A 24,649-nucleotide genomic window follows, 5' to 3' on the forward strand; every position below is an offset into this window, starting at 1 on the left:
TTTTTAACGGTTGCCATGAATCAAAATTTCGTTGCCATTTTCACTGCTCTGTTTTCTGTAAAAGAAAGTATAAAGTCTATAAAGTTGTATTTAAGAGTTTTATATGAAGGATCTGTCGATCTGTCGATAACTCTCGGACTCCACATCACTCACCGCTCCTGCAGCATCAGCTTGTTCTGCTTCTTCCACTGGTCTTTGAAATCGCTGGAGAACTCGTGCCAGACGCCGAAGAGAGTGCCAGGAGAGACTTCTTTCTCTCCCGCTTTGGGTTTAACTGAGAACGACACGCTCAGCTCCGAGAAGCTGAAGATGGAGAACAAACACATTTCTTCAAGAGGAAAGTAGCAGATTAGAGAAAGTGATTATCGTCAAACCAGGCGCTGCTCGGTAAATTGGCGCAATATGAACACTAATCTGGGAATTATTCCTGCTAATTGAGGAAAAACGTAAACCAATGATGACTCTGCAGTCCTGACGCTTTAGTTCCATGAAACAGCAAATTCATCATGAGAAAATACATTTCGTCTCTTTAAAGTTTAACTAATGTGTTGATGTAAGTGTGTGTTTAAGTGATCTTAGACCTCCATTGTAAAAAAACTCTATATTCATTGAAATATTGACATTAAGAAATTATCTTAAGCCCCGCCCACTGAAAACACTGTTTTTCTGGAGCTGAAATCTTGTTTAAGATATCCACACCAGCTCTTCTGTGATTGGTCAAGCAATAAGGTTTGTCACTGAACTTCACCAATCCTAGAAGTCTCTACCACGGGGGAGAATTTAATGAATCAATGACTTGGATTTTCACATTAGTTGACCTTTTAAAAAAGCACTAATATATATAAATATGCTTTATTAACAGACTTCGGTTAAACACACATGAGTTTGTGTATTTTATTCAACTAAGCATTGTTTTCTAGTCTTGTCTTGTTTTAACAAAATCAATTGTATCTTTAGAACCATTTCAGAGGCAACAAAGAGGACAGCATCACCACATTATTCTAGAATTAATTGAATTTGCCTTGTGTTACCTCAGGGTCAAGGTTAATGACCACTGCATATGTATATCTGGAAGCCAGAGAACCCTAAGATAACCCCCCACCCCCTCTGTTTTACAGTACAGTTTTTGTTGTTTTTGCTAATGTTTTTCTGGGAAAATGTATTTATAGGTTTACTTTTGCCAATTTGTTACACATGCCAATTCATTTACTGCTGATTGTGCAATTTTTTTTCTGTTTTTCTTGCAAATATATAATTTTTTAATTTTTGTTTTCGTTGACAATTCTTTATCAGTCTCTTGTGACAATTATTTTCCGGTCTTTTTTCTTTTGTATAAATATTTATTCTTTTTTTCTAATTTCTGTTTTTGACCCAATCATTTCACAGTTTTTTGGGCAATACATTTTCATGTTTCTCATACCAATATAGTTGGGGTTTATCTTGGATATCTTACAATGGCTTTAAAAAGTTTGAGTCAATCCTAAGGCAAGGGCCTCATTCAAGAGGAAGGCGGAGCTAAAAGACACAGGAGTGTCGGGATGTGTCAGGGTGAGGGATGTGTCGCTCAAACCGGATCAATACAGTGAACAGAGTCTCTGTGTTTGGAGTCAACTATAGGAACATCACATTCCAGGCCGACTGTCACAGAAGCCTGGAGCCGAGGCCGTCTCCTCTCGCTGGTCTTAGATAAACAACACAGGCACCGCACAGGGGGGCCTCCCGTCTCCTTAAGGCCTGGCCTGACGGCCTGCACCTTCCATGTAACTAGAGGAACCGAGAGTCCTAAATATTGACACAGCAGCCAGATTGTGTTTCTTCACTGCAGCGAGGGAAGATCATTTTAGGCTATGATGGATTTTACGCTGCCTTTACTCTCCGTCGCTTGACTGCGATTACAGCTTCGACAAATTAGGAACACTTGAAGCTTCGTACTTACGTCTTCTGAGTGTCTGTCAGTTGCTGCTCTTGGGTTTCCAGCTCAGATTTAGCTGGAAAACAAAGGAAAAAAGATCATGAGTTAATCAAAGATTCTACATTTATGTTTAGCAAACATTCAGCAAACACTTTCATTTAGAAAAAGAAAACGCTTTTCTCCGAAGTGACTTCCAACTATTTTACACTTTCCCACACACAATCACACGTGGATGGGAGTAGGCCGTGAAGCAGCATGCCAGTTTACCACCAGGAGAATTCAGGGTTAACAGTACAATCATACATGGAGCTGGAATTGAACCCACAACCTCTTGGGCCACAAGCCAACCAACTTTAAAGTCTGAGCAATGTAAAATAAATATACAATTTATTTAGTACTATACCAGGATCGTGTTTTATCAACAAGTACGTTTGATGGTGAATCTAATTTTGTGATAACATTTAATGTAGTTTTCTATAGATTAAGTCATTGATACATTATATACAATTTTTACTTATTTCCTGTTGAAAATAAGTCAACTATGTTTGCAGTTATCAATCGAATGAGACTGTCTTCATCTTCAAACCAGTTCAGGGAGAAAAGAAGATTCTAGACTCAAATTAATCATCCACAGAACTAAATCTGAATAGCTACAAACAAAAGAAGAACAACCTTGGTGCCTCCAGAGTACTGATAAAACCTCTAGCAACTCAACCTCAGCAGCACCTTTCTGGTTTCTCTGCATTTATATGTGCAAACTCTGATCAAAAAAATAACTGTAAAAATGTGGGTGGAAAGACTGGAGTTGCTCTAAATTGTTGTGTTGTGGAGCAACGTCTGGCTCAAGGGCCATTGCAGTGTTTAATCGATGCAGCCTTTTTCATAGATTGTCAACCAAAGATGTTGAAAAACACAACAAACTGCACTGAAGAAAAAAACGTTATAAAAAAAAAGTCACATTGCTAAAGCTCGTTGTTCGGTACTGGAAGACTTTCTGAGGCAGATAAATATTCAACTTCCTGGAAGTTTTACTTCCTCAAACATTCTTTTCGTTGTTAAATTTTATTTTAATGTTTTTATTTGCGTCGCATGATTGACTGAAAGTAGCTCAGTACTCTTGGTATTGTATGGTGGAACTACTATACCAACATTTATATATTAAAGACTACAAATAAAATATAATTGAACCATTTAAAAAAAGTAATAAAAAAACTTCCTCCCTTCCATTTTATAAATTATTTAATTCAACTATTACAAATATATATATATATATACTGTATATATATTTTCCTAATTTTCTTTAAGTTTTAACATTCAAAATGTTAAATGATTCATCTGATTGGAAAAATACAGAGAAAAAATGTAAGTGAAAGTCATGTTTGAATTTGGACCTAGACTTGGTTCTGAACTCAAAAGTGAGTGCCGGCGAGGGAGACAGGAGAAGAAAAAGGAAAAAAAATAAAAGAATAATCTAGAGATGATGCAGGTTGACCACACAAGTGCACCCGTGACACCATCGTAAATAACTCACAGTGACTGCACTTGTGTTGTTTTATAAGCCCACTCTAAAATATAAATGTTCAGGATGAAATCCGGATCCATTATTTTCCCCATATGAGTAGTTCGGCTCGGATATTAAATCCACTTCATAAAGCGTCTGCTAGTCCCTCGACATCAATAATTGGCCTCAAACTGCCAAATGATCAGAAATGACCGACATCGAATTGCCGGCATGTGGCTTTTTTCCCCCAGACAGACATGATTGTGGATGATACAGACAAGCTTTCCTGGCATGAACACACGTCCAGCTCGTATCCCTGGAATATCTGGTTGCCATGAGTAATTGAAGCCAGAGCCTGTTCTGAGGATCCCAGGCAAACTCTTGGTTCTAAATCTTGACCCTCGGAATTAATAGAAAAGAGTGACTAAAGTATCTTAATACATGTTTTGATCCACATCCTGAGATTTTAGAATAAAAAAAGTATTTTAAGGTTATTAAAGCAGCTTTTAAGTTGATTTGTCGTCTCTCTAGCATCAGTGATATATGATTTTTAATATTTAAATCACACAAACTCTAATAACACACCTAATAAACATTTTCTAATCTCGTGACTCCTTGAGTCCACCGAAAGGTTTTTTTGCATTTCCAAAGAAAAAGCAAAATGCTATTTTAAATTCATGGGTTTTCTTGTTGGCGGGACTTCAGACCTACATGTAGATTCATTAGAAGCGGCTCAGTAGTTTTAGAGTCATGCTGACAAACTGGCGAGTTGTCAAAGCAATGAAAGATCTCGAGTCACGGAAATAAGTGTGCAGTGAAAAATAATGATTCTCCTTACGGTGATATTAAACAGAACATCTACAGCAGACCTGCAGGATCAGTAGGAGCAGGATGCTGAGCACAGCAATAGTAGACTATGGCGTAATAGTCCAGGTTGAGGTCTTTCATGGTGTTTCTTTTGTGCGACCTCCACCAGCTTGTGTGGTAATCTAGCGACTGGAGCTTGGTTGTCTTCATCTTCGTCCAAAAAGATGCTTAAGAAGATCCATTCAGAGTGCATGCAGTCTACTGTCTACGCTGTAAGTGCTCACATTATTTACCCGGAGTACTTCCGGTTTACATGGCTTGCTACTGTTTAAATGACCTAAATAAAATTAATGTAAAATATAGACTTAATTTTTTTTTTCCAAAACAATTCTTCTCATCAAGGCCTCAATACAAGAAGGACGTTGCAGACCAGCAGTATGGTGATATTTGGATGTTTTTGAGTGTCTTTTTCAACGAAGATGAAGACGAAGAGCTCGAGTACTTCACTTTTTACATACTTATGTTTTCTGACTTTGAAAAAATCATTTGCTCTACCTGCACTCATAAAACTTAGACATAAGATGGAGGGAGTCAGAATATAAATTAATGCAGACTGCAAGTTTGAGACCTCTCGACTACAGTATATTTATAATATTTTGTTTCAAATAATAAGTAGTTCAAACCAGGTAATGGAGTGCAGTATAAATTAGCTGTGTGTATATTAGAGCCCTGACTTTATACAAGGTCAACTGATGTGTAAACCTGATATAGTAACGTGACAAAAGAAAAATGTTTATTTGGTACTGTTGTTATTCATTACTAGAAGAAATCTAAATGTTTTAAAGTTATATACTGTATATAGTTGACATAGTCTCTACATTTCAGTACTTTGTTTTTCAAAATAAATTGAAATAAATAATTAATTATTTTATGTTTTACAATGAGGATAATTTAAAGAAAACTTTTTTTTTTAGAACTTTAGCATTATTTTGTTAAACTGAACAGAGTCACTCAAAAAATATAAAAAAGGTAAAGTTGTTGGTTATTTAATTGTTTAGAGAAAGGTACATTTACTCATTCAATAATATTTGTATAAATAAACATTATTTTGTCCAACAGAAATCTTCAATAAAGGATCTGGCTGCATGAATATTTGATGAGATTATGTGGTTTAATTGGATTGTGTTAAGATAAAACAATAAAACAATATTAAAAAAGGGTTTAGTTAGTTATGAGGATTCTTTAAATCTGGATGATCATAACATCTCTATTACTGGTGGGCACGAGAGTCGTGAGGCGGGCGAGGAGACCAAACCATGGTGCTCGACGCTCCCTCTGTTATTCTGTGGTTAGTTTCATGGTCAGAAAATAAACAAAAGTGGTTTCACTGACAGAGCCTGAAACAGTTTAACCCGGGCCTCTCAGAAAATTGTGAAATAACAAAAATAACTTCAACATTGTTCTTTTTTTTCCCATCGTCTTCCGGCTCACATGTCACGAAAGATTCTCCCCAAAATGCGAGAGTGAGACGATGCGATCCATCGTCTAGAACGGTGAATATTAGCATGAGCCACATGTGCGACGCATTATCGCGGCTTCATTTGAATACAAAAGCGGGCGAGAGAAGCGAGGACCCTCACAAGGATCGGTCACAGAGAGCCCACTGTGGTCAGGGTCAAAGACTGTGTTGCCTTTAGAGGGAAAAAAGATACTTGTTATGTTAAAACAGACAAAACAAAGGCAGGTTTACAGTCTTCAAGTGAACCACAAGTCTTGGAGTAGAAGTCGATTATGGAGATAAAAACACAAGTGGGAGACATCTGGACCAGAAGACAACAAACATTCTCAGGATGAGACACAATCAAGTCAATGTCAATGTTCTTGACTTCATACCCTCAAAGTGAACTGATATTTCAGTGATTTTCAGTTGCCGTTTGGAGGTGAACCGATGATTCGTTCCAGACACACAGTTGTTCAACTATTTGAAGAATTTTTCAAAAGCAGGATTTTTACATCATTTTACAAGAAATGCTTTGTTCAATTTCAAGGTTATCTTTTCAGTTTAAATTCTGCAGGAGAATGCAGATCATGAGAACAGAGTTACGATTGTGACAATGAGTCAATAACAAGAATAATTAAGAAAAAGACAGCCTTTGATGTTTGTAGTTTCACAGCAGCTTCGTGAGCTCCTCGTTGTTATGAACTCTTCTCACTATAGAAACAGTACAAATCTACTGACCTTATCAAGGTTACGGTTACAGTTTGAACATCACAGATCAAACTAAACTCAAGAGAATAAGATCAAAGAAATGAAAAACACGAAAGAAAGTATTGTTTAGGTAGTTATGGCCCTTTTCAAGAGTCATACTCTTATCAACTCTACCTGGTTTGTTGTGTTTCCACCAAGCAGATACTATTTTCAGTACCGGCTCAGCTCTGGTTCCAAGTGAGCCAAGCCAGCTCTGAAAGGGTTTCGTTGTCTGAGTGCTGGTAACTGATTGGTCAGAGTGACGTCACTGAAGAGTCATCAGTGCAACCCCCGACACAAAAAACAAATCCGCCTTTGAAAAAAAATAATGCGAGAAGAAGTGCAGTATTTCTGTACAAAAAGTTTTTCCGTGATGCACCATTCTGTCTGGTATGTACACCATAGTCTCCAAGGCTGTGTTCCAAATCTTGCACTTCTGCACTTACACTTAGTATTTTGAAAAAGTAGTAGAAGAAGCTGTCGAGTCATTTCCGGTAAGTGTGTAGCGGCAGAGTTTGATTTGAGAAGGACTACACTGATTTTGCGCACTGTGCAAGTAAGTGCACTGTCTCACAGTGTACTGTAAAGCAGTGCACTTAGAGAAGTGCGCGATTAAGATACAGCACCTCCAGTTTGACACATATTGTCTGAATTATTAGCAGTCGGCAGGATTAAGCTGTGACTTATATACAAAACAATACATTTGTTTTCTTTCTTTTACCTTTTAATTCCAGTTTCTAACTCTGCTTACACAGCAGGTTTTAAATGTTCCATTGTGGCGCCAGCAAACATTTATTTTGACTTTAATCTGCTCAATTATTTTTTCAAACTGTCTCCTTGTTGTGTCTAAACCTCCAATGACAGATAGGAACATAAAGAGAAGGAAAAAATATTGAGCAACAGAGAAAATAATCAAACATCCTCCAACAGAACCAGAAAATATCAGCTTAGTAGCTTCAAGAGTCGTAAATATTTCGCTGCAGGAAGAGTTACTGGTTTTATATGGAAACCATCAGGATGAAACACAACCATGAAGAATCTAAGAAGAAAGTTGAAACAATAGCTGCTAGCAATTGGATACGCTGCGCAACAATCAGACGACCTCAAGTCTGAACCCGTGGAGAGCGTAGATCATGAGTGGACGACATGAAGCAGACGTGGAAACGTGTCTGCAGACATGCTGGACTTCACCCGGACTGACGAGCTGCTGCCAGTCGCCATAAAACTTTCGAATTCAAGTCTGTGTGACGCTTAAACAGTTAAGGAGTAGCCTTTTAAATTCAATATAACTGATGGTATAATAGTGCTATCAGATAATATTACATTTAAAAGGATGTAATATATATATATATATATATATATATAAAATTATTTGGCTTTTGTTTTATTTGAGTTTATTAAACTCCGAGTCCTTTTTTTAAATTAATTTTGAAAACATTCACATTTTTTTATTCAATTATTTAAAAAAAACTAAACAAATTCAACCTTCCACTCTATAAATGAATGAATAAAATAATTGCAAAAAGTAATTTGATGCTTTAAAAACAACATTTCAATGTAAATATTAATATGTTTTAACATTTGAAAAGTTAATTTAAGGAATTAAATATTCTGATGGCACTATATATATTACTGGTCTGTATTGTCAAGAATGTCTTGACATGATACGTATCATAATACAGGGTCAACGATACCTTATATTGTGATACTGTATGGACGAGGATATACTGTATTTTTAGTATTTTAATCTGGCAATTTACATACAGAATTTACAGACCACATGACTCTTGACAAAGTTGTAACTGCTTTAATTTGTTTTGAGACCAAAATATGTCCAAATATTAGCTTTAAAGATGCTGGAGTCCTCTGTATCCTCTCGTCCTAAGTCACCACCGAAAAAAAAAAACATATCGTAACACATAAAATATGATTTGCAAGCAAAATTAAAAAAAATATATATATATTTTAAAATAATCCATACATAGTGCTGAACATAGATACAGTTCGGTGGAAAAGCACAGCGCGATATATTGCCATCTCAATATTTTCTAAGGGCTTTACCATGTCTATTATTATATATGGATATGCTTCCATAACATTTTAGATGTTGAAACTTCGGAAATGTGTTATATATAAAAGGTTTTTTAGGCATTTGTTTATTTAAAAAAAAGAATTCAATTATTAATATATTGAAATTGCATTTCTTTAAATTAATTTTTTGTTTTTTTACACATTCAGTTTGATATTCTAATTCCAAAATTCAGATATTTATTTTCCTAATAAAATAATTTAAATCATACTATTGGCTGAATGTTAATATTTTAATGCATAAAAGAAAAAAAAAAGTTCCAAAGTTTAAAAAATTAAACTCATTCTGATGACACTGATTTACTTCAGGAAGGACTCAGAATCACATAAATTGCTTAATGTTAAAGTGCAATAAAAAAGTCCATAAATTCATGCCAAAAATAGAAAAACTAATGACGTAATAAAGGCGTTTTTCAGCATCTTATTCACGTATTCTTTGCGTTTGTGTTTCTAAACGTGTTGCACCATCATCTTAGGTCTGAAACACCCTCTCCTCAAACATAGCCCAGTGACAGTTCATCCATCGTTTTCTTTAAACTCTTGACTAAAGGAAACAAAATGTCACTGGTTTCCTCCTCCAGTGACTCCGTGAAAGGTCTTATCATCCATCAGTTCCACTCAAGTGGAGCTCTGGCTTACCTTGGCTCAAAAACGCATCCATCTTGTCCTTAAAGGGCTGCAGGTTTTCTTCAGAGGATAACTTGCATACTTTCTCCGTCTCCGTCGAACACGCTGGAAGAAAAGACATGAGAAGAAATATTTAATAAATGGTAGTTGTTAAATACAGGACAACATGTTAGAAATCAAGATGTTTTTCACTATCCTGGGACTTTAAGAATTAAACGATAACAAACATTAGGACACTTTCTTGAATATGGAACACTAACATTCAATAAGTATAAAGCAGGAAAACTGATTTTTAAACTGATGACGACAGCCAAAAACAAAGAAAAACATCAAAAGATTTCATGGAACTTTAGCAGTAAACAAAGATCATTGAGTTAATACTGAAGACAAGGACTGTCGACCATATGGAGGCTTTTCAGTTTTAAAAATGTTTCCCTGGAAACTCACTAGAAGTATTTTATACCTTTTCTTCAATGAACAACAGTGAATAGAAAATCATATAGATTTGAATTTAAATTGTGTCTTAAAAATGATCTACAGTCATCACGTATTTTTCTTATTATTAGAAAGCATTTTATTTGCCAAAGATAAACAAATGATTTGTACATTAGTTTTAAAAAACATAATTTTCAGTCTCATTAGACGAGTCTTAAAAACAGCAGTTTGAACATTTAAAGTCTGAGGTTAAACCTGGTCAAAAGTGTGAGCATTCATTCATTCAGTTATGACACTTATAGGAACTTAGACTTAGACTTAGACTGCACTTTATTGATCCCTTTGAGATGACACTCTCAGGGAAATTTCTGTTTTCCAGTAGACAGAAGGAATAGAAAAACCAAAAAGCACACAGAAGAGGACGATAGCATTAAATAACAAAACAGTAACTGAATAAAACGACAGTATAAACAAAATAAAAATATAAATAAAATAAGCTAAACAAAGTGACTTTACTGATTAACACATTTAATGTTGGTTCCAAATTGTCAGATTTCTGGCATGGAAAATGGAAGCCTGTTCTACCTTGTTCATAATACTAAATACAATGTTATGTAAAAAAAAAAAGGTCATTGTTCTGGTTTATTACTGAATCGGGGGATGTTTGTGCTCTGGAAAATTAAAATTTAAAAGCTTGCCATTAAAGTCATTTTATGTTGCTAAAAATCTGAAGTAGATCAATATTCCTGTTGATATGGCGATAAGATGCCAAAGAATTGTACAAAGACAAAAATATGTGAAGATAGAGGAATTTGACACTTTTGTTTATGAATTTGATGAATTTTATGGACGAGTGACCAAGAGCGCTAAATAAATCTTGTTTTCTGATAAAGTTTGACACCCCAGCACTCATCACACAAATGTGTTTTTAAAAAAGGTTTATCATGATCATTTTGCACCACCGTGAAGACATGATTAGTAAACTGACCTTCTAATCCTGCTGGACCAGGAAGTGGGGCAAAAGTAACTCAAACACCATATGGGGCCTCCTACGACGGCTCAAAACAAGCAGGATCCTCAACACTGTGGGTCCTCTGGGGCCGGCCAAGGCCGACCCATCTGAACCCCCCTGCAAGAACCGTCATCAAAGAGCGCGTCTGCTAGACTGCTCAGCGGTAATGAAGAGCTCTGCAGGTAAAGCATGTGATGATGTATTTATGTCTGCACATCGTGAGCCACTAGGCCTGATCCCGGGGCTGAGGCGGACCAGAGTCCAGATCCCCGGAGAGAGACTTCTTCTTTATGAATTGCAAATAACCAACAGCCTAAAGAACCATTATGTGGGGAGGAAAAACAATATTTGGCACCAACTTATCTCCTGAACGCTTTAGCAGCAAAGATACATAAAATGCGATGGAGAACAGACGAGCTTTGGAGAATTGTCCACACGCACACACAGACCCACACAAATACACACAGGTTTGCTCAAATGTCTTATTATAACCACCCGTGGGCACACGAGTCCTTGGAAAGTGTTCCAAGTGCTGAGTGACTCGAAACAGCAGATGAAACTTAAGGATTTCCCAGTGGCATCGTTCATTAGCTTTTTTTTCCTCCCTCCATTAATCAGCCACTGATCCTGTTGGACTGATTCTTCAAACCCAAATAAAAAAACCTTTACTTCCTTTACGCCCATTTATTGAGCAAATAAAGTCTTTATTTTGCTGAGTTCCAACAGTGTGACGATGACTTGTTACAGACTAAATATTTATAGAAGGAAAGAAGGGCCAATGATCAGGAGTACCAGAAGAGGATCACTAGGAGAAGAGGCTTTCAGACTCCTTGTTGTTGTTTTTTTAATTGGAAAGAAAATCCACTTAATTTCAACTTTAATTGGTTCTTTTGAATCACAATGACCAGCAGAAATCTTGGTGAACAAGAGGTTACGAGACGTAATAATGGCTTCACTCCTCCTCCAGCCAACAGTAATCACACCCACAAGAACTTGGGTCTTTTTTGGACAACTAAAGTCACCCATACCCATGCAGGAGCCAGGATCTAGCAATATTCCAATACTTTAAAGTAATATTTCGATAGCGTTATAGCTTAGTTAGCCAATAACAGCGTTTTGATAAAACTGAGGTAGATTCATAAAACAAGGGACGTTATGATAAACTGTCTCTTGTGGCAATAGATGGTAGTCCCAGAGGTTGATGTTGAAGTATCTGGCTGAACTGCTACATATCCATACCCCAGCCAGATCTCTTGGACCAGCTAATCAGCTATTGCTGGATGTTCCTATAACAAAAGTAAGACCAGAGGAGACTTTTGCAGTGGCAGCTCCTCGGCTCTGGAATGCCCTGCCATGGCACATCCGAAGCGCCAAGGCCATTTAACTTTTTAAATCATCACTTAAAACGCACTTTTATTCTGCATCTTTTAATCCAAAATCCTCGACCCCGTAGCTTCTATTTGTGTTTCTCATGATGTGCCCTTAATTGTGTGTCTTTTATGTCGTTGCATCTTATGTTTTTGAGCACCTGTAAAGCACTTTGGTCAGCCTAGGTTGTTTGTAAATGTGCTTTATAAATAAAAAATTGCTTGACTAAAATTGACTTGAAAATGGCTTGGAGCTGGATATACCTTTAATTCATAGGGTGTTTGGGCCTTTCAACACCACTCAAAGGTGGCAAGCTACAGGGTGATCGAGCCTGAGCTTGTGTCCAATGCACAATCATGCATTAAATGGCGCAGCAAATGGGACTACGCACGGCAGGGACGTCCTCTCCCCTGAGTCTGGCCTAGTACTGACCGCATAAATTGTTCTTCCTTCTCCAGGAGGAGGGGCTACTGGGTAGGTCATGATCTGTGAGCCTAGCAAGGGTCCTCCCACTTGAGTCATATCCACTGGCTGCTTCTTTTGGCTGCTTCAGAGACTGAATCTAGTTGCCTGTCCAAGAGCCTGTCTGTGGATACCAAGGTCTTTCAGCAGGCTGATGGTAGAATAAGCCCTAAAATCTCTGCACCCCACTTCACTGGATATCTTTGACCTTCCATCCTCGTTGTTGCGCGTCTGCTGAACGTTCTGTGTCTTGAGCTCATACGCTTCTTCGGTAAAACTCTCCCATGGAACTGTGAGTTTTAAGATGTGGACTGACCTTAGCGAGGGGGGCAAGAGTGAGAGTGGTAGCTGCAATCTCAGGTGAAAAGATTAGTTGTCCAATTTCAACTAGAATCTTCCAATCTACGGCCAGAGCTAGCTGATCAGTTTCTGACTTGGTACTGGGATGTTTTGGCTTCCTCTGTCTCTCTTGGACGAAAACGGGTGTTTTTATGGAGTTTGTTGTTCTCTGAGGCAAGGAGTGTTAATTGTTCCTCTTGGTGTCAATTGCTGCCGCCAGACTCTTAATGTCAATATGTGTTTGAGAGCAGCTGGAGTTGGACAGAGGGCACAGGTTGGATCCTCACCATACCACGCTTGCAGGTTTTTTAGGAGAAAGGAGCACATCATATGGTCATAATTGATCGATTCCTGCTGCATCCTTCTCTTTGGAAATTAGTGAACCTCCTGCTCTTCGCCATGCCTTAGGTATTATTCCCTTGTGCCACACTACTTTCATGAGCTTCTATAGATGGCAGAGAAGCTTATAGCTTAGTTAGTCATTAACTGTGTTTGTTGCAGCTGTTTTGAGGTACAACACGGATAAACACAGGACGTGATGTTAAACTGTCCATTGTGCCAATAGATGGTATAATTGACCATAAGGTGCGTTCTTGTATAGCTTATGCGGGACTCCATTCAGCTCATGGAGCATGGGTTCAATAGGGGGGATGTCACCCGGGGTAACTAGCTGTTCTTTCCTGTTTTCGCATGGTGGACCTTTCCCAGGTGTTCCTCCACTTTCAGAGTTCTACTTTTTACCTTAATGAAGAGGTCTTTGACAAACTTGAAGGTTTTTTTATCGAACCATGTTTTGTCTTGTGTGTTACTTCTTCTTGCAAAGTTTTCGCAAGTTCTTTGCTCTTCATAAGGTTGCCAACCGGGATTTGATGTCCTCCTGGAGTAGCATGAGACCCTCTTTATCTGCATCAGAGGCCTTTCTCACCGCTTTCTCAGCCGTCTTCTTTCTCTGACCAGTCTTTCCATCTCTTGCCGCCTCCTGGATTTGTCTGGTGCTGGTGTTATTTTGTTGCTTCTCCTTGTGTTCACTCCAAATCGTTCCTCTCCATAGTTGTAGATAATATCGCCTATCCCCTCTAGGTTTTTTCTCTGCTGTGCCCTGGTGTTGCTCCAGGATATTTGCCAGGTCGTGGTTGACAGTTTGCCACTCTCTTTTTTCAACAGCTTTGGCCCTCTTTATCTTTTCTTACTTGGAAGGTCACAATTACTAGATGGGTTCATCCACCAGCATTTCTGTGCTTGTATTCTCAGCCTCAGTGACTTGGGTGGTGATGCTCTGCAAACTTTGGTTTTTGACCCGTCGCTGTGCTTATATTGACTGACTTGACTGGTTACTTCGTAGGAAGTACTGATGGCACTTGTCTCTGCTCTCTCAAGCACTCCATCTTTACTTGGTAGACCTTCAACCCTGTGTGATGTTAGTTTCGTCCAGTGGTCGTCCAATGGGTTCGTAGCAATTCGGTCAAACATTGAGCCATATTTTCATTGTCCTTAAATAAAGTCAAGAATATCTACACCAGGTATGTAAGACTTCCTTGGCTTATCTAGTCTAAAAGAAAATGAGGAGCTGATGTAATTGATGAAGGGAACATGATGAACGACGAAACAAAACTATTAGATTCATTAAGAAAACATGAACACGTTAAGGTCCGAGGAATGACCTGGTCTGGCTGGAATTGTTATGTTTTGGATATTGTTGCGAATGTTGGCCTCCGGGGCAGTGAGCAACTGGGTATCAAGACCTCTCACTTCTGCTCCACACACTGATCTCCGTTTGACGAGGGAACACCAGATCCAGCAGGACTTCATTGACAGCATCTGCTCCTGGTTAGCTGCCCTGGATGACAAACAGATGCTATCTCACAGTTGACACACCTCTGGCAGCCGAACGTGACCATAGCTGGTCAGGAGAAGAAGAAAGATCTCAGAGAGGGTCTGTTGAGTTTCAATTCATGGGAGATAAAGTTATAGTCGGATGTCTCGGTGGACTTTAAACTCCACCTTTGGTACCCGGGATTGACCGAATACTTGTGGAAAGATCCCTTCAAGTATGAACATGTTTTTGGCCACTGTTGACAGGATTTTTTGTGCTACATAAAAAGTCTAATCAGCTCTGATAAACAGTGATATCAGTTCCATGATGTCCGACAGATGAACACAATCACTGAAGGTCATTAATAACACAGCGTAGTGGTGTTTACACACACAGTTAGAGGTCATAACTTATCTGTCATTTCTAAATTAGACTTAAATAAACACATTAATGTAGGTTGACGTAATATACTTGTGTATCATCAATTTTCTTTATTTAAAGTTTCAAATCAAAACAGATTTGAAGTTTTAATACAAGAAAAGTAAGGTAGCATTAGTAAAAAACTGTTTTTATTTTATCTCCAAAGTAAAAAGATATTTAGCTGTCATGAAATAATATTGATAATTTTTAACCACAGGTGACCAGCAGAGGTCAGAGTATGTTCCAGTTAAAGCATGGAAGTACTTTATTTAATAAACAATATCAAGAGTTATATTTTACATTGTTGTATTAAATAATACAATATATGGTTATTATTATATTTTATATGAAGTTTGAAACAATTTCAAAGTTTAGAATGAATAAATAATAAATAATATATAAATAAAACGAAATAAAGAATATTTAAAAATCTTCAGTGTGTTTAAAGGAATTGACAATAGACAATGAAGCAATGAAGACGTTTTGAAGAGTAATAAAACATCGTAAATATCAGAGACACTAGGTCTGCATTAGGGAACCCACATTTATAATTAGAACTTATGTTTACCGATATTATATTTTATCCATGTAATTCCATATCTTTTTGAGCATTTGAAATGTAAAGGACAGAAAGATCTGGTGAAAGGAGACAATAGCTTCCCAGAACTCACTCAAACACGCACAATCTGAGTAAAAATGTCCTTGACAAAGAGTGACAAATCAGAGTCAGACTGTAATTTAGAACACTAGCAACATCTTTATCAACTGATCTTTATCCTATAATCAACATTTGATGAATGAAGGAATTGAAACATTGCAATCCTTGAACACATGGTCCACATGGTGTTCTCATCCAGAAAGAGATCTGGTGATAAAATAATAATGAAGAAGTTGAAAACTAAAAATGTACATTTTTGAGTTATTGTGAGATACAAGCGGACAGTAGGTATGCATTTAACCTTCTTAAATTGTTGCCAACATAGGTCGTTTTCTGAATGAATGGATGAACTGGTTTCTCTGAAACAAGATAGTCCATTGGGAGGTTTTTTTAAAACTCTTTTCCACTACTCAAGTTTTTGAGTAAATTTGACCTGTACTGACATGTTGAAAGTCACATGCTCATAGGACTATTTACCAAAATAAAAGACCTTTCAATACAATCATGTACAACAGAAATTAAATAATGTATCTATTAAGAGGGAGGCGATGAGGACTTGGATGAAATCGGATGATCTCGTGTCAAAAGGACATTTGTGTACATCTCTGGTTGTGCACTGTACTAAGTGAACTGCTATTATGTCATTATGGTAGTTAAATCCACCAGCCAGCGTGTGAAGGTCAAGATGAATCTGTGGTGGAGAATCAACCAAAACGAAAAACAACTTTTTGTCAGCAGCTCAATCATCGGACATATTCTCAGCCCTGAGCAGCAAACACAACCTCTCGCATGGAAGCCGGAGCATACCATTCAGGTCCTTCTTGAGTTTGCGGAGGTCCTTTTGAAAATCCTCAAACTTCATCTGGGAGGCCTGGAACAGATCCTGGGGCTCGGGCAGTGGGAAGACGCACGTCTCTCTGCCGGCGTCCTGGTCGAAGGAGCGACACGGAAAACAATTCAGAGGCACTGAGAGATAGACAGATTAAAATAATGGTCTGTAGCTTATCGGGCTTCCAAACATCCCGTCACAGATAAGAGTCTCACAAAGTTGCACGACGTTTCCTTTCATTACCGTTACTGCGCTCCATTATGATGCAAGAAACATGTCATGGCGGTTGATTTTGGCAAACACTCGCCTGAGTTCATCTCATCTGGAGAAGCTAATTATTTACACTAAAGCTCTTTTCAGATGCCGTGCCAACGAGCAAGACTACAGGTCTGAATGATCCCAGACCAGGAGAGAGAAAGAAAATTACGCCAGGAATATTTCTCTCTGCTGTAAATAAGAGAAAGAAGGAAAATAAATAATTTGATAGAGGATAAGCCATCGCTATCCTCCGGCTAGAGAGGAGATGAAAAGAAAGCTCTGGAAGGATTTCTAAGCAAATCAGAGTGAAAGAAAGAAGTGATTCAAATAAACAAGTGCGGATTCGTACCTCGTCAAAGTGCCTCAGATAGTACACAACGATGAAGGACAGAAGACTCTGGGAGTTGTCCTGAAACGCAGAAGAAGACCCGAGTAAACAAAAGCAATACCTGCTATTGATTAATTTATACATCGTAAGGATTTACAGCGTTTTAATATGAACTGGCTCACAAGAGTACAGCAGTCGTTCCCAGAAGCCAGAGATAAATCTTTGGAAAGGCCAAGCTAGCAGACTCAAGTGCGCCGGGCTGTCATAAATCAGATTCGGTGTATCGTTTGAACGTTCTATATAGACCAGCGACGGCAGAGACCCTTGTGTCCTTGTAAGGCAGCAAGAGGTGAAGCGTCGTGATGAGAGAGACGTTTGTCTGATCCGAAATGTCGTCGTCAAGATCATTGAAAGACGCAAATATTTTTTAAAGAACTTGAAGCACTTGTGAGAATCATTTGACAGTAAAACTTAAAATATCTGCCTCTTTAGAATCCTGATCCTTTAATCCTATTTTTATTTTAGGTAGCTGCAGAGATGGTAGGGGAGTTTCCTGGGTTCTTGCCTTACCTACAATCTACATTTTCTACTTTCCAAAGGGGAATTTGACAAAGAGAGAAAGCAGTAGCTATAAAGTTGGACCCTCTCTGAATGCTCAGTCATCTGTGAGAGACTCAAGTATTTTTTCAACCTCAAGAATTTTTCTTTTTTAATTTTACAATTTTCATAAATCTTTTAATACTTATTGTTCGTATATCAGTAACTAGCCTAAATACCCAGCGTCGCCCAATTTATGAAAACACATTTTGGGTTTACAGAAAACCCAAAATACCCAGAGAAGAGAGTAAATTCAGGTGGATTACGAGTCTAACAATTGTAGAAATCATCCCTATTTAATATGCAAAGAATGTGATTTATATTTGATTGAATTTGGCCACCTTACAACAAACAAAAAGAGCCGATGTACTAGAAATATTTTTTAGTCAGTATTTATGTAGTATACAGATATCATAATTGGACATATTTGAATTTTTTATGGATCTTTGCGCCCCTTTCCCTTGATCTGATGGAGTTGACCTCCACCCTCAAACCTTGAGAGGTTGGTAATCTACATAAAAATTTAGTAGACAATTGAAGAAAACACAAATTACTTGTTATATATAAATGTATTTTCTCGTTATAAATGTAGCTCTATTACACTAAACAATCTTAAAATTAGACTTTATTAGTAAATACATTTGGTAATACAGGCTTGTTTATGTTTTTCTCTAATACAGGAGGGACGTTACAGACGAGCAGTACGGAGGTATTTGGATGTTTTTAAATCACTTTAAAGACTAAAATCTTATATATAAAACGAGACCACATGTTGCAATGCATGCTGGGTATCCCCTTAGAAATTTGCTCAAAAAGCAAAAACATTTTACTTGATCTCATTTCATTATTTTGAACATTTAGAGTTTATAAATTGTGATTCAATCTGTTGTTTACTAAATAAAATATAAGTAAAGTAAGTAAAGAAAGTAAATAATCCAGATAAACACAAATTTCCAACATAAAGACAATGTTTTTGTTTACAGGAATGCATTAAACAACCTTTTATCTCGATACTAATCAAAGCTTTATGATCTTTCAACATACTAGTCACGCAGGTGTCAAGTCAGAATCTCTTCAGGATTACGCCAAACTCACACTGCTTTTCACGTCTTTGAGCTTAGACAGGATGTCCAGGGAGAAGCCGTCAGCTTGTCCTCGAGAACGATTCCCACCGTTCATGAAGTTGCCGAAAGCCAGAACCAGGCCGAGAATCTGCAACACGCTGTTGCTGCTCTGCAGAGTCTGACTCAACAGAAGTGAAACATCGTCACAATAAAACTAGCGAAGTCCCAAAATGGCTCACCTTGCACACTCGCTGAAGGATTTCCACTTTCCGGAGAATTGAGCCGATGCACTCGTGGAAGGTTGACTGGAACAGGATGCAGAAGACCCTCTCCGAGAAGTTGGGGATTTGGGACAGCTGAAACAAGAACCTGACGGTGGCAAACGATCAGATCTGGATGCAGCAGCAGGATTACTGTCGGTTGGCTCTCACTGCTCTGGCTTGTCCAGCGGTTTGGCGTCGGCTTTGTCTTTGGCGGAGTTGACATGTTTAGCGATGCTCTCCCTTTCATCGTTCTGGGCTCGCTACGGACGAGAACAATCTTGTTAAGTTAAGCCGGAATCAAACTGACTTCACGAAACATAAAAAAAAAAAAAATCAGGAAGAGTCTGAGCAGACACAGTGAAGATCAGCAGATAAACACCAAACCAGTCTTTGGGAATATAAATATATTTTTCCAAGATGAGGAATGTATATCAGATTATGGAAATTCCTGGCGAAATTTGAGGAGAAACTACTGAGGGCTATTGTAGCATTTGATTTATTGAACTTGTGCTTCAGCCTGACATGTGCAACACTAAAAACCTGAAGCATAAATTCACCGTGAGAGAACAAAACTAGCGCCCATGCTCTGCAGCAAATCTAAACCAACTTAAACCAAGAGAATGCAGAGACATTCCTCCGCTGAAGTCTCATATGAACTCTCAAACTGCAGGCTCTGACCCATGGACTCCTACAAACCTATGTTAGCTGCATGTCTGGCTCGATTACGATAGTCATTATTTAGGTTCTTCTCCTGCAAATAATTGTATTGAAGCAGAAACAACTGAAGCAGCAACTAAAATCAAAAAAAAAATATTGAATTTAAAGTTCTGGCACAAAGGTGAATACATCCAGTCTGAGTGTGTTTTTAGTGTGTAAAACAGATCTGATGCCGAAAAATGAAAATAAAAATAGAATTTTAAGTGTCTCTTAATCCGTTATCCAAGGTTAATTTCTTCGGCAATTTTACTTGAAGGTCAACTAATGGCATCTCATGACATGTTTGAAATGTCTTTCTCACCAAGACCATGTTTTAAAGTTATTCATCTGAAATCTGGGCAAAGGAAAGGTTATGAGAGCGGAGTCCTTTATGACGTCTTAAAGCTGACAAACATAAACATGATTCAACTCTTCTATGATGTCGAAAGCGTCTCTGCTCGTGCAGTGCATCATGGGACTTGACATACCTGTTAGTAGACTCAGGTGTTTGCAATGATCTGGTCAGAGCCTCAAATAGATCGTAAGATGTTCTAAATATTTGGATGAATTTCTTAATATTTGCTTTGAGGAAATCAGTTTAATGTGAAACAAAAGTATGATGATCTTTTAACCATCAACTAGTTTCTAAAGGTCCATTCATGTAGTATCGGACCACCTCCGTGAGCTTTGTTGACACAATATTGCCTTCTCGATCACCCCTTCCAGAGCTCTCGTGGTTCCTCCGACACAGACTGACAAATGACTGAACGAGACCTCAGCCCAGGCAGGGAGAGAAAAACAAATTTAGAAAACGCCGGAGCGGCAAAGCAAGTCATTTATTTATCAACATCACGCTCTAAGTGCCCACTTTTGTTCATGAAAGAGTGAAGAGATGGAAGGATCAACACCCGCCGTTGAAGAAAGACTGGCAACTTCTGCGCTGTGATGAACACCAGACCAAGGAAAGGAGCTCTAGAGAAAAAATTTAAGCTTTTATCAGCAAATTCTTTCAGGCTCAGGTCCAACAAAACCTCTGGCAAACCTGCGATCCTCAGACATATTTCATTGTATCAATTGTATGCCAGCCAATATCTAATCAGTTTTATAAACACTGAAGCCAAACTATTATTGTCAGACGCTAACCACACTTTTATACAAGGAGGTTTGAGGCAGAGCCAGACTTTCCCCACAGTTTTACAAGACAAAAGAGGTTCACTGACTTAGTGCAAAAACAAAAGAAAATCATAAAAAGTTCCTCGCAGGAGAAAGTCAACCGTGCAGACACCCTTGATCCCGGGCACACCGGTCTCAAGTCTTCAGGGAACAACATGGACGGATTAGTATTCTACACATCGTCCCGTCCAAGAGGGCAGACGTCGCCCCCTCTGGAGATGTTTTCAAGTGTAAATATATTTAACACGAAGCAGATCCTGTTCAAAGGTCAGAGCCAGAGATGCCAGTGTTCTTGTAATTGGGGACAAGAAGGTATTAGATCGTTCCAGTCATGAGGGTCACGAGGAGAAACACGTTCCTGTGCATGAATACCAAACATGAGTGGGATCATGTTCCCATTACCAAAATAGCTTGCAAAATCATTTACAGTTTTGCCCTCGATGTCCAATGTTTACGAGATACAAAACAAATATATAATGATGAACAATGTTAAAAAGCGGCTCATAAAAGTAAATCAGTGCCAGCAGATGTTTATATATATAAATATATACGGTTATGTTCATAATAATAGCGGTGTGTTTAAAAAGTGAGTAAACCTCAAAATAATTCAAATCAATTGTATTTAATGACTAAAAATGCATTGGGGAAGAAAATTCTATTTCAAAGCAATACAATTGGGAAAAGTAGTTTTGATAATATTTTTACAAAAAGTCAAGAAATAGCAACAATAGCAATATTAAAAAAATAGCAATGTTGACAACTTTCTTTACAAACTCAAACATGTACTGTATAAACTAAGACATGTTTAAAGATTAAACTTTCCAGGGATTCATAGACTAATGGTTGCATAACCACGGTTTCTGATCTGTGGTACATGGAGTGGAACAAATTTTGACACCAGTCAACAGGTAGTACCGCCCAGCATTGTTCTACGTTCCACAATTCCTCGGCATTTCTTGGTTTTGCTTCATTAATATAATTTTTTATGTCAGTCCAGAAATTTTCTGTGAAATCAAGGTCTGGGGATTGTGCTGAACTCCGTTTGTCAGGAAACATAATGTTGCTCACTTGCTGGTGTGTTTGGGGGGATTGTCTTGTTGAAACACATTTCCTCTTCAGCATATGGCAACAAGACTTCTCCCAGCATTCTGGTGATTCAGAATCCGTGGTATGCAATAAAAAGGACCAACACCATAGTACAAAATACATCTCCATATCATATTCTTGCACAACCATCGTTCACCATCTTCACTGGCTACTTGAATTCAGCGTTTGCAGGACGTCTGACAAACTGTCTCTTGGAGCCCAAAAAAACAATCTTACACTCACCACTCCACAAAATATTACGCCATTCTTTTTAGGCTCACAGGCAATCTTAGATCTTCCTTGATTCTCCTGGAGCTGATCAATGAGCCTTTACCATTTTGGTAAGTCTGAGATCCATTCAAATTATGTTTTTTCCTTTTCTTCCTTACCTTTTCGGTTTTGGCTGCCATTTTAAAGCGTTTTATATAATTTAAGCTGAGAAGACTATCATTTTCTGCACTTCTGTATAGGATTTCCCGTCTTTTATTAATGTCTTAATCAAACGCTTCTCTTCTGAACAGTGTCCTGAACGACCCATATTACTCTGTTTTCCAAAAATTTAAATTTTAACTCGTAATCTTTCTGTATGTTCTCCCCGTGTTCCGCGGGTTAAAATTTGAATTTTCTTATAAAATTAACCCTTAAAAGACCATTCCAAGTACAATCCCCACATGTCGCTTTGTGAGCCTGGTCTAGAAAAGCTCTCTATAAATATAAATTACTTACTTACTTCTGTGTAAGTACCATCTTTCTTCTCGTTCTGTCTTTTACAAAAACTATTTGATCAAAAGAAAAGAGATGCCATCTCTAAAACCCTTGCAGGATCCAAGCTTTCAAGCACGAAACTTTTAACTTTTTTTTTTTCAAACCTACTTGTTATCATAGCCAGTTACTAGCTACTCAAGTTCAGACAATCAGTCGGGGTCCAGATTATGACCTTTGATACTGGATGTCCTTTTAAGGCTTGTAATATATGGAAAGACATACAGTTTGCCCAACAAGGAATGTTCTCAAGAGGCTCTTTAGAATTAAGGAATTTTCATGTCATATAAACATGCTTAGTTTTATATAACTTTGGGTTTGCCATTTAGTTCAAATTGAGATTTTAATCAAGAGAATATACAAAGATACAAAATGGTAATTTTCCACTGTAGCTAGAACTGTAAGAGTACCTAAGATAAAAAAATAAAATACATTTCCGTTAAAAATTATTTGGTAAAGCTTAAAAGCATTTGTAACCAAAATGTAAATCAGGTAATATGTTTGTGGTGTGTCTTACTGTATGGCAACTTTCCTGCTTGAGACCTTGGCTACTCTATCTGCTTCTCTGCTCACTGATGACACACTAATAGACTCAGGGCCTCATTCATTCCTCCTGTTATTAAGGCCTAGGCACACCACGGGGACTGTCGGGCGTCTGACGCCGTCGGGCAGTCCTGTGTTGTCAGACGTACACACTCGGTGGCGCTGCAGCCGCACTCATCTGTGTTGATGCCAGAGAGAAGTGAAAACCGGAAATGCCTTGAGACTAGTCGAGAACGGTCTGTGTTTTCACCCGTTGAATGAAAGATCAAATACAAAAAAAAGATTAGATAACGACACAAAACTGAAGCGACTGGCATTTTCAGCCAGTCTTCTTGTTGTGGAAGAAAGACGTCGCAGAAAAAACGCATTAAGTGGGTGAAGTCATGGATCTAACAGTGGCAGGGCTTTTCCGTATGTGTTGAGCAAGATATAGGGAAATAATTGTGATTATCTAGAATGATCATTAAAGTCATGTCAAAAATATTGTCCTAAATGAATGAGTTCATGAAGCAGGAGGTGATGAGATGTGTTCCAATGTTATGATAATGTGCGCTGGATGCATGTGAAAGGACAAGATTACCATGTCTAAACTGCGCCGCATTGACCTGCTTCATTCACATGATAATATTGGTGTGAAGCTTTCGATAAAAGTGTAGTTTCATCCATGCTATCGTTGCTTATCTAGTGTTTACAAGTCACTTCCGTTTCATTGTCCTGGGCTGATTCGCTAGCTAAAGCTAGCACTCGACCAATGAGATTGACCATTGAGCCTGACTGACATGAAAAGACTGAACACGTGAACCTGCCTCTTTGTTGTCTGACTAGGACCGACTAGGACACTGAGTTCAGACTGGAGGAGACACACCACAGGGACTAGGGATGCCGACCACAAGGGACTGCCTGACGGTGCTAGACGCCCGATAATCGGCGCTTCAAGGCCTTTAGAGTAAATAATTCTGTGTTTTGGGTGCAGGAGTTGAATGAATCATCTCGGGCGAGGTGGGTAAGCTAGCATACAGGGATGAGGTGGAGCTGCTAAAATGGGGCTCAGCCAACAACCTGCACCTTAACACCAAAAAACGAAGGAGCTGTTTAATACTTTAATTAACATTGAAGGAGAAACCTTTAACTTTAAAAACTTTACACCATTCATCATCGGTGGAGCCTGTGTGGAGAGGGTTCCGGTGTTCAGGTTTCTGGGCATCAATACAGAGTAATGAAAACCAGGACAAACCATCCAAAAAACATTTTTTACCAAGGTAATTATGGCCGTTTACTCTTCACTGTGAAACAATCTTTTCTTGGCCTTAAACCCACTGTGAAATTTCTTTATTATTCTTGTGTAGAGTAATTGTATTAG

At 38.2% G+C, this 24,649-nt stretch overlaps 1 protein-coding gene across 1 annotated transcript in view; it reads right to left on the reverse strand.

The window, feature by feature from the left end:
* The window catches only part of fmn2a (formin 2a), a 59,849-nt gene that overhangs the window by 7,293 nt on the left and 27,907 nt on the right, over positions 1-24,649 (reverse strand). Inside the window, exons 8-15 of the mRNA XM_087802431.1 lie at positions 19,198-19,289; positions 19,006-19,135; positions 18,798-18,944; positions 17,127-17,186; positions 16,498-16,618; positions 9,196-9,288; positions 1,937-1,988; positions 154-303 (exon numbers count right to left, since the gene is read on the reverse strand). Of these exons, the coding sequence (XP_087658557.1) occupies positions 154-303; positions 1,937-1,988; positions 9,196-9,288; positions 16,498-16,618; positions 17,127-17,186; positions 18,798-18,944; positions 19,006-19,135; positions 19,198-19,289 (845 nt within the window). The remainder of the gene's footprint in view (positions 1-153; positions 304-1,936; positions 1,989-9,195; positions 9,289-16,497; positions 16,619-17,126; positions 17,187-18,797; positions 18,945-19,005; positions 19,136-19,197; positions 19,290-24,649) is intronic.

The sequence above is a fragment of the Callionymus lyra genome, chromosome 11, assembly GCF_982586985.1.
Source record: "Callionymus lyra chromosome 11, fCalLyr1.hap1.1, whole genome shotgun sequence".
NCBI classification, from domain to species: domain Eukaryota; kingdom Metazoa; phylum Chordata; class Actinopteri; order Syngnathiformes; family Callionymidae; genus Callionymus; species Callionymus lyra.